We start from the raw sequence: 10611 nt of genomic DNA, 5'->3' as shown, positions 1-10611 counted from the left end.
AAATATGCGAGTGGTTGTATTAATTTGGGATCTATCGCATCCCACAACTGTCCCAGAGTAGGCTATGTTTGGAATATTTATTTATTGCACAAAAGGACAAGTTGACCAATAGAATTGGTCAACTTTTGTACTATGGGGGATAGTAAATTGACGTAGGCTAGAGCTTTTGCTGTTCGTTAGACCTACTCATCTTGTTGGCTGATGAAAAGTAGGCTAAATGTGGACAGAATTTGATGAGGGACGCGTGCAGTTGCATCCCCAATGTGTCTGTCTTCACTTGTAGCCTACTTCTTAGCTGAGATGCCTGTGAGAAGGACCCGATCATGTGATGGGCATTGGCTAATAAGAATTGAGATATCTGAGAGAGCCATGTGAGTGAGACATGCTTTGGAGCACTGCAGCCGGGAGAAGGGAATTATAATTATTATATTCAGCCCAAGGGCACAACGGCTACTTTGGCCGCAAAAGGCATGGGTTTTTTAGGGGGCATTATGGCCACACAAGGGGGATGACGCTGGGAAATTTGAGGCCTGGTGGGAATATTATCAAGTGCTTGTCAAATTGTGAATGAGAGACTGATAAAGTGTGTGCAGCCTGCACAAGAAACAAATCAGAGCTCATGCATTCCATGCAACTTTTTTCAAATCATCATTAGTCGCATCATGCAGCCTTAGAATGTATTAAAAATCTAAACATATAGCCCAACGTTTGTAATACAACTAAAGTTGCATAAATAACTAAATTAAGCATACAGTGGGGGAAAAAAGTATTTAGTCAGCCACCAATTGTGCATGTTCTCCCACTTAAAAAGATGAGGCCTGTAATTTTCATCATAGGTACACGTCAACTATGACAGACAAAATGAGAAAAAAAAATCCAGAAAATCACATTGTAGGATTTTTAATGAATTTATTTGCAAATTATGGTGGAAAATAAGTATTTGGTCAATAACAAAAGTTTCTCAATACTTTGTTATATACCCTTTGTTGGCAATGACACAGGTCAAATGTTTTCTGTAAGTCTTCACAAGGTTTTCACACACTGTTGCTGGTATTTTGGCCCATTCCTCCATTCAGATCTCCTCTAGAGCAGTGATGTTTTGGGGCTGTCGCTGGGCAACACGGACTTTCAACTCCCCTCCAAAGATTTTCTATGGGGTTGAGATCTGGAGACTGGCTAGGCCACTCCAGGACCTTGAAATGCTTCTTACGAAGCCACTCCTTCGTTCCCGGGCGGTGTGTTTGGGATCATTGTCATGCTGAAAGACCCAGCCACGTTTCATCTTCAATGCCCTTGCTGATGGAAGGAGGTTTTCACTCAAAATCTCACGATACATGGCCCCATTCATTCTTTCCTTTACACGGATCAGTCGTCCTGGTCCCTTTGCAGAAAAAACAGCCCCAAAGCATGATGTTTCCACCCCCATGCTTCACAGTAGGTATGGTGTTCTTTGGATGCAACTCAGCATTCTTTGTCCTCCAAACACGACGAGTTGAGTTTTTACCAAAAAGTTCTATTTTGGTTTCATCTGACCATATGACATTCTCCCAATCCTCTTCTGGATCATCCAAATGCACTCTAGCAAACTTCAGACGGGCCTGGACATGTACTGGCTTAAGCAGGGGACACGTCTGGCACTGCATGATTTGAGTCCCTGGCGGCGTAGTGTGTTACTGATGGTAGGCTTTGTTACTTTGTTCCCAGCTCTCTGCAGGTCATTCACTAGGTCCCCCGTGTGGTTCTGGGATTTTTGCTCACCGTTCTTGTGATCATTTTGACCCTACGGGGTGAGATCTTGCGTGGAGCCCCAGATCGAGGGAGATTATCAGTGGTCTTGTATGTCTTCCATTTCCTAATAATTGCTCCCACAGTTGATTTCTTCAAACCAAGCTGCTTACCTATTGCAGATTGTCTTCCCAGCCTGGTGCAGGTCTACAATTTTGTTTCTGGTGTCCTTTGACAGCTCTTTGGTCTTGGCCATAGTGGAGTTTGGAGTGTGACTGTTTGAGGTTGTGGACAGGTGTCTTTTATACTGATAACAAGTTCAAACAGGTGCCATTTAATACAGGTAAGTGGAGGACAGAGGAGCCTCTTAAAGAAGAAGTTACAGGTCTGTGAGAGCCAGAAATCTTGCTTGTTTGTAGGTGACCAAATACTTATTTTCCACCATAATTTGCAAATAAATTCATTAAAAATCCTACAATGTGATTTTCTGGAGAAAAAAAATCTCAATTTGTCTGTCATAGTTGACGTTTACCTATAATGAAAATTACAGGCCTCTCTCATCTTTTTAAGTGGGAGAACTTGCACAATTGGTGGCTGACTAAATACTTTTTTCCCCCACTGTATAGGAGGACCTGTTTATTTCTTAACCGCTCAACACAGAATAGCAGCATGTGCGCACTTCCTTGGAAAGCTTTTGGAGAAAATATCCTTTCTATTTTATTCAGCTATGTTCAATTGTATTCTTCATACTATAAAATAATAAAACGTAATGCCACGGAATTCTAAGCAAATCTTGTCTGCTAGATGAACTAGTGTAGCCCACAGCTGAATGGCATAGCCAGATCAGGGCCAACCATAAGGACAAAAAATGACATTTTCTTCATATCATGTTTCTTTAGACCTGTCTAAAATAAATAATGGATTTATTGTAATGGTGTAGGCTATATTAAATTGATTTATTATACTTTTTTTAAATGTGGCTGTTCCAAAGGTCTGCATCAGTGGCTAGTAGGTTTCACGTCTACTCCTGCTTCCTTCCTCTGGCGCTCGACGTCTCCGGTCTGCTAACCACCGGTCCTGGCAACCCACATTGCGCACACCTGGCAACCATTATTTCGCACACCTGCTCCCCATCATTAAGTACACATGGACCACCCCTGATTACTCTACCTTCATATAGCCCTCAGTAAGCCTCAGTCTTCAGGCAGTGTTGTTTTCTCTCACGTTCAGTACGCGGCTCATGTTTGTTATTTTGTATAGTTTCATGATTAAACTCACCTTCTGCACCTGCTTCCCTGCGTATACGTTACAGTAGACTATGAGTGGAAGCCAGGAGATGCTAAACCCGTTTACGTTAATTTATGGTCAATTACCATGAGACTGCAGTTATTTTCTTGACAATCACCGGCGGACAAAATGTAATAACCGCCACAGCCCCAGGTTCAACTCGATCTTCAAAAGATTATGAATTGATTTATTAAAATATATAGAAATTGAAATGAAAACATTGCTCATTCTTGCTACAGTCTCCCACAAAGAATGGGCCTCGCTAGAGTATCAAAATTATTTTCAGGTGGTAGAAATGTTACTTTACACCAATTAACATGAGTTAAAATAAGTCACAAAAAGAGTTTTGAAATCAAAGGTCGTGGATCTTCTTATTAAACCATTTTTTCTAAATGTTCATAGCATGACTTACTTTAACAAGCATGGCACATGATTGAAATTGAGATACACAGACTGGAAAATGCAGCATGCAGTCAATCCGTGAATTCTGATCGCTATACTCAAAAAGAGGCATTCTTGAAAGATCTTATGTTAGAAAAAGTTAAATGTATCTATTTGATTAAATCATTTAAGGTAAATGTCCTTAATCGCAACATTTGGAAGAAGGACTCCATAGGATGGAGCAGCCTTTCAGTCTTTTCATTGTAGGCAGCCAGTAGTAATGGATCCATGTCTTTGGTGCACATTGAGATCATTAACAGCTGGACCAGACCAGACTGATCACCACAGAGAGAACTGGCAACAAGGCAACACCAGTCGATGACGCCTTCTCTTTCTCCAGACAATGCTCGTACCTCTCAAAGTCTACCTCTCTAGCAGCACACACGTGGTCGACGCGGCAGTCACTGTTGCACTCTGTCAGGTCGTAGTTGACTGAGTTGAACTCGTAGTACTTCTGCAGGTAGCAGCGGTCGCTGGCCATGCGCTCTACGACCTGGTGCATCGAGGCCGGGGAGGCGTCAGGCACACGAAAGCTCTCAGTGAAGCGGTACTCTTTCTCCCAGCGTGCCTGGGCCACGTTGGCATGGGTCAGGTTCAGGTAGTAGGTCACCATGTCCTGTGGGTTGAGAGACAGATTGGAGACAATCACCAGACTCCATCAACCATCTCCCTGACCATTTTCATCTGATCAAGCCATGAACTTCTCCATTTTGCTTTTGAAGCGCTTAGATTTTTTTCTGTTATGAAAAGCGCTATAGAAGTTAAAATAAATGATTGTTATTATAATTTTTAAAGCATAACATAGTCCACAGAGCAGGTAGCAGCAGGGTAGCACATCCAGCACAGTTGCTGGAGCCGTGCAGGAAAGAACAATGTGAAAATAAACTATCTGAGCCAGCACAGTATGGTTTGGTTCGGCCCTATAGTGTTAATCAGGCATTAATGGAAGAGGCAGAATGGTAAGATTATGTTTCTGAGCAACCATTAAAATTGACAGATTGTTTTGGCTTTTAAGAAGAAAAGAAAATACCTGAGTCCGTCTGCTCTTACTTTGACTAGAAGTGTTTGGGTGTCATATTCAAAGACACGGATCCCAGGGTTGTTGGCTCCGTCTATGACCCCAGGTAAGGTGGTCTTCCAGGGAGTGACCCCAGGGGTCAGGAACATGGCACTGATAGGGGAACCTGGGGAAAGACAATTGGTGAGATACTTTAGATGAGAGGCACAAGTACTATAGGTTGGCAGCACACATGCATTTTTCCCTGCATCCAATGTTTGAACAATCATGTTAAAATGTTGAATTAGCCTGGTCCCAGATCTGTTTGTGCTCTTGCCAACTCCATTGCTATGTTGGCAAAAGAGCAGAAACAGACTATGACCCTGGCTAATGTTGAATGTCTGGAGGTGGTGGAACAAAGTTTGACAAAATTGAATGAAAGTGTAGTATGTATGTGTATCCGTTAAATGACACTGTACCTTCCGAGCTGTAGAACATGTGGAAGCTGTCAGTGTGATGATGGCCGAAGAACTGTCCAATAATGAGAGAGTGATGCTTCTGGATCAGCTCTAGGTAGCGTTTGTTGAAGTTGGGTCGAAACCAAGGCTTACTCCGCTTCTTCTCAAAGAACCCTGGTGGAACGTGGCCAATGATGTAAACCTAAGAGCGAAATCGGTGAGGGATTGCGATTAAAGCGTATAAGGATATCCTCAAAATCCGTATGCAACATCTGCGTTACAAGTCTCAGACAGGGCTACCACTTCATGAGAGCTTGATTCAAATCACCTCCACTACATATGAAGAAAACAGGAGTTTGTTATCTCTATATTTTCTAACAGATGCTTGGCTTTTACTTGTAGAGTTACTAGGCACTTATCTTCTCTTACAATTTCTTGCAACATAGAGCACGAGGTAAGACTTGTTATAACAAGTTATAACAAATAACAAGGTTATTTGTTACTTATCTATTTTTTACTTCACTTTTTTTCTTAAAACTGCATTGTTGGTTAAGGGCTTGTAAGTAAGCATTTCACTGTAAGGTCTACACCTGTTGTATTCGGCGCATGTGGCAAATAACTTTTGATTTCTTTTGATTTGATTTGAAGACCTTTTCTTTGTTGTTGGCAGCTTCTGTAAGAACTTGGTCTGCCCAGTTGAACTGGCCGGCTGGATCGTCTATATTTTCTGTGGCCTTGTTCTGGTCGTAGTATAGGTTAGTGTTGAGGACTACAACCCTGTAACCTGGTCGATTCAGCAGCTTCTCTGTATAGTATCCACCTATAAAGAAAAAAGAGGAAAGACAAGACAACTGATTGGACTGGAGTTGACTAATTCCACTCCAGACTCCATTGACTGGTTTCCCAGACACGGATTAACCCTAGTCCTGAACTAAAAAGTGATTTCAATGAATTACGTCAATTGAGCATGCATTTTAGTCCAGGAGGCTTAATCTGTGTACAGGTGGTATACCCCTACCCACATGCACATACTGTATTACCTCAACTTCCTTCCTCGTACCCCTGCACATTGACTCAGTACTGGTATTCCTTGTGTGTATATATATATATATATATGTTTTTATTGTGTTACTATTTCCTTTTTTTTATTTAGCAAATATGTGTCTTATCTTTTAACTCTGCACTGTTGGGAATGGGCTCCTAAGTAAGCATTTCACTGTAAAGTCTACACCTGTTGTATTCAGGGCATGTGACCAATAAAAATGTTTTTGATTTTACATGACCAAGCCTAGGCAGGATCTGTTGTAGTTTACCTGTACGGAAGGTTGTTTGAGACTCTGGTTTCAACCAGCCCTGCCACAGCTGTGCTGTCTGTTCATAGATGTTGTTCTGGGCTGGGGGTAGCTGGCTCTTTGGATGGTAGTCATGATTCCCCAGCGCTGAGTACACTTTAGTACCTGAAAGGTAACATGAGATGATCATATGGATTTGATTAATATATCCAAAAAGACAACAAAAGGAAAACGAAATATCTTTCCGTTTGACCCTGAGGGACTTCCCCCTCAAAAGCTTTGGAGGTTATACACACTTGGAAAAACAAGCTTTATGATGTGGGTGAGGTTGCTGATAATGGAGAGAACCGCCTCTTCTCCCAGATCCTCGTTCGGGACATGCGGCGTGTCATCTCTGTAGGGCAAATGTCAAGTTGTTATAATGGGCCTCTTTTAGAGAAAGTCAATCACAGGTGTAGAGCTTTATATACAGTACATGGGAGCAATCCTCAATGGAAAATTTTACTTTAAGAAGGTACAGTGCTATGAAAAAGTATTTGCCCCCTTTCTAATTTTCTCTACTTTTGCATATTTGTGATACTGAGTGTTATCAGAACTTCAACCAAAACCTAATATTAGATAAAGGGAACGTAAGTGAACAAATAACACAACCAAACTCTGCATTCCATAGTAAGAACATCATACCAAAGGTCAAGCATGGTGGTGGTGGTGTGATGGTTTGGGGATGCTTTGCTGCTTCAGGACCTGGACGACTTGCCTTAATAGAAGGAACCATGAATTCTGCTCTGTATCAGAGAATTCTACAGGAGAATGTCAGACCATCCGTCTGTGAGCTGAAGCTGAAGCGCAGCTGGGTCATGCAGCAAGACAATGATCCAAAACACACAATCAAGTCTATATGAAAATTGCTAAAAAGCAACAAATTGGAAGTTTTGGAATGGCCTAGTCAAAGTCCAGATCTAATCCCAATTGAGATGTTGTGGCAGGACTTGAAACGAGCAGTTCATGCTTGAAAACCCACACGTTACTGAGTTAAAGCAGTTCTGCATGGAAGAGTGGGCCAAAATTCCTCCTCAGCGACGTGAGAGACTGATCAACAACCACAGGAAGCATTTGGTTGGAGTCATTGCAGCTAAAGGTGGCACAACCATGTGTGAGTGTAAGGGGGCAATTACTTTTTCACACAGGGGAATTGGGTGTTGCATAACTTTGTTTATTAAATAAATATGTAATTGTTGTGTTATTTGTTCACTTATGTACCCTTTATCTAATATTGGGTTTTGGTTGAAGATCTGATAACTTTCAGTATCACAAATATGCAAAATTAGAGAAAATTAGAAAGGGGGCAAATAGTTTTTCATAGCACTGTAAATGTACAAGTACACTGCTCAAAAAAATAAAGGGAACACTTAAACAACACAATGTAACTCCAAGTCAATCACACTTCTGTGAAATCAAACTGTCCACTTAGGAAGCAACACTTATTGACAATAAATGTCACATTCTGTTGTGCAAATGGAATAGACAACAGGTGGAAATTATAGGCAATTAGCAAGACACCCCCAATAAAGAAGTGGTTCTGCAGGTGGTGACCACAGACCACTTCTCAGTTCCTATGCTTCCTGGCTGATGTTTTGGTCACTTTTGAATGCTGGCGGTGCTTTCACTCTAGTGGTAGCATGAGACGGAGTCTACAACCCACACAAGTGGCTCAGGTAGTGCAGCTCATCCAGGATGGCACATCAATGCGAGCTGTGGCAAGAAGGTTTGCTGTGTCTGTCAGCGTAGTGTCCAGAGCATGGAGGTGCTACCAGGAGACAGGCCAGTACATCAGGAGACGTGGAGGAGGCCGTAGGAGGGCAACAACCCAGCAGCAGGACCGCTACCTCCGCCTTTGTGCAAGGAGGAGCAGGAGGACCACTGCCAGAGCCCTGCAAAATGACCTCCAGCAGGCCACAAATGTGCATGTGTCTGCTCAAACGGTCAGAAACAGACTCCATGAGGGTGGTATGAGGGCCCGACGTCCACAGGTGGGGGTTGTGCTTACAGCCCAACACCGTGCAGGACGTTTGGCATTGGCCAGAGAACACCAAGATTGGCAAATTCGCCACTGGCGCCCTGTGCTCTTCACAGATGAAAGCAGATTCACATGTGACAGACGTGACAGAGTCTGGAGACGCCGTGGAGAATGTTCTGCTGCCTGCAACATCCTCCAGCATGACCGGTTTGGCGGTGGGTCAGTCATGGTGTGGGGTGGCATTTCTTTGGGGGGGCCACACAGCCCTCCATGTGCTCGCCAGAGGTAGCCTGACTGCCATTAGGTACCGAGATGAGATCCTCAGACCCCTTGTGAGACCATATGCTGGTGCGGTTGGCCCTGGGTTCCTCCTAATGCAAGACAATGCTAGACCTCATGTGGCTGGAGTGTGTCAGCAGTTCCTGCAAGAGGAAGGCATTGATGTTATGGACTGGCCCGCCCGTTCCCCAGACCTGAATTCAATTGAGCACATCTGGGACATCATGTCTCGCTCCATCCACCAACGCCACGTTGCACCACAGACTGTCCAGGAGTTGGCGGATGCTTTAGTCCAGGTCTGGGAGGAGATCCCTCAGGAGACCATCCGCCACCTCATCAGGAGCATGCCCAGGCGTTGTAGGAAGGTCATACAGGCACGTGGAGGCCACACACACTACTGAGCCTCATTTTGACTTGTTTTAAGGACATTACATCAAAGTTGGATCAGCCTGTAGTGTGGTTTTCCACTTTAATTTTGAGGGTGACTCCAAATCCAGACCTCCATGGGTTGATACATTTGATTTCCATTGATAATTTTTGTGTGATTTTGTTGTCAGCACATTCAACTATGTAAAGAAAAAAGTATTTAATAAGATGATTTCATTCATTCAGATCTAGGATGTGTTGTTTAAGTGTTCCCTTTATTTTTTTGAGCAGTGTAGTTCAATTTACACACACACACACACACACACACACACACACACACACACACACACAAGGGCTATATAAAATAAACGTGAGTTTGTTGTACCCTGTCCAGACGATGAAATCCGGATCTGGCAGAATGTCTTTCATTGCATACACTGTGGAGTTAATAAGGTCCCATGGCGCGTCGCAGAGGTAGTCTCCAAATTTACCCGCACTGGGCACAGGCCGTTTTCCACTGGATGCACACACACGCTCAGGATTGTCGGTGAGTTTATAGGTTGGGTCCCAGTGAAGATCCGTGATGTGCCAAAAGTTGCCTGGAAAGAGAAGTACTGATGACACGCAGATAGATCGACTACAACATTATCGAATGGTTATCTAACAACACATAGCTGCATTGTTTTATATTATTGATTAGGCTATATTAAATACATTATTTAAATAGTTGAATGTATACTGTTAGGCCATTTTATGCACTCACCTGACAGCCCCAGAACTTTCCCGCATGTGAAAAGAAGACAGGACAGGAGGATTGTCCGCATCGCAGCCATAGTGCGCTCTGACTATCAAGGGGAAGATAGACTCACTGGACAGACCAAGGACAGACGTGCACGCCGTAATCTATGAATTCATGACTCATGTCCCTAGTTAAATAGCCTAGTCTCTAAAATGAAAGATAAGAAACAGCTCGGTTGAAGTTATACTTATGCATATGTAGTGTCTGAGGGTCTATGATTGTGCTGACGTTTGCAAAAGTGTGTTAGAGGAAACTTGGCTCTGCTTTCGGAAACATCTGGAAAGCATTACTAAATTCCTGGAAAAGAGGATATGGGAAGAAATGTGAAAAGCCAGGGATTGGTGTATTAAAATCACGCCATACTATGTCACATAGGATATAAATACCATGTCTTGAACAAAGGAGGGAAGAATAGCAAATCACAGATTGGGTCCGGCTGTTCTTCAGATATCTGCAGGTATCTGTAAATCTGACGCTGAAACTCTTTGTTATAATAAACCTTTATAATCAAAGTACAGTGTCAGCGGATCTTCTTATCATCACAGCATAATTAGCAACGTTGACTTGGACACCACACATACTAATTTATCTCTATATTCTATTAGGCCTACTAATATACTGAGGCACATGGTTCCAAATATTTGTCAAAATAGGCTATAAAAATTAATTTATAGTGACCTGTAGCAAATACTATTTCTAACACTAATCAACAACTAGATGTAATGTATTCTTTTGTAATTTGGTTCCAATAAAATTGAGAGTTTGATGACCCAGCAGCAGAACGGGGACACAGCCTTTTCACGCCACTTCGATAAAAAGTGACTTTGGTAGCAGGTTAGGACAGCGAGGGGTTCGTGCTGATTGTACGGATATTGTGACAGCCGGTTAAATGGCGTCCCTTGAGAGAGCAAAAACAAGATGTATGTCAGGAGAAGTACATTATTATCATA

At 42.7% G+C, this 10611-nt stretch overlaps 1 protein-coding gene across 1 annotated transcript; it reads right to left on the bottom strand.

Moving 5' to 3' along the window:
* Window positions 1–3181: 3181 nt before the first annotated feature.
* On the bottom strand, window positions 3182–10113 carry smpdl3b (sphingomyelin phosphodiesterase acid like 3B). Its single transcript, XM_041874279.2, has 8 exons — window positions 9626–10113; window positions 9248–9461; window positions 6497–6594; window positions 6222–6365; window positions 5559–5728; window positions 4930–5110; window positions 4504–4637; window positions 3182–4069 (listed from the first exon to the last, which is right to left on the bottom strand). The coding sequence occupies exons 1-8, from the start codon at window positions 9693–9695 to the stop codon at window positions 3707–3709; spliced, it is 1374 nt and encodes a 457-aa protein (XP_041730213.1). The 5' UTR covers window positions 9696–10113; the 3' UTR covers window positions 3182–3706.
* Window positions 10114–10611: the final 498 nt, after the last annotated feature.

This window comes from Coregonus clupeaformis, chromosome 17 (assembly GCF_020615455.1).
Source record: "Coregonus clupeaformis isolate EN_2021a chromosome 17, ASM2061545v1, whole genome shotgun sequence".
Taxonomy (NCBI): Eukaryota; Metazoa; Chordata; class Actinopteri; order Salmoniformes; family Salmonidae; genus Coregonus; species Coregonus clupeaformis.
The sequence above is the reverse complement of the archived record's forward strand: the minus strand, read 5'-3'. Positions and strand labels throughout refer to the sequence as shown.

Bases quoted from the DNA above. Each gene is read 5' to 3' on its own strand.
- smpdl3b (XM_041874279.2), bottom strand. From the start codon at position 9,695: ATGGCTGCGATGCGGACAATCCTCCTGTCCTGTCTTCTTTTCACATGC. The intron at 9,462-9,625 runs GTGAGTGCATAA...TTCTCTTTCCAG, and splicing joins GAAAGTTCTGGGGCTGTCAG to GCAACTTTTGGCACATCACG. The intron at 5,111-5,558 runs GTCTTCAAATCA...TTTCGCTCTTAG, and splicing joins CTGCCAACAACAAAGAAAAG to GTTTACATCATTGGCCACGT.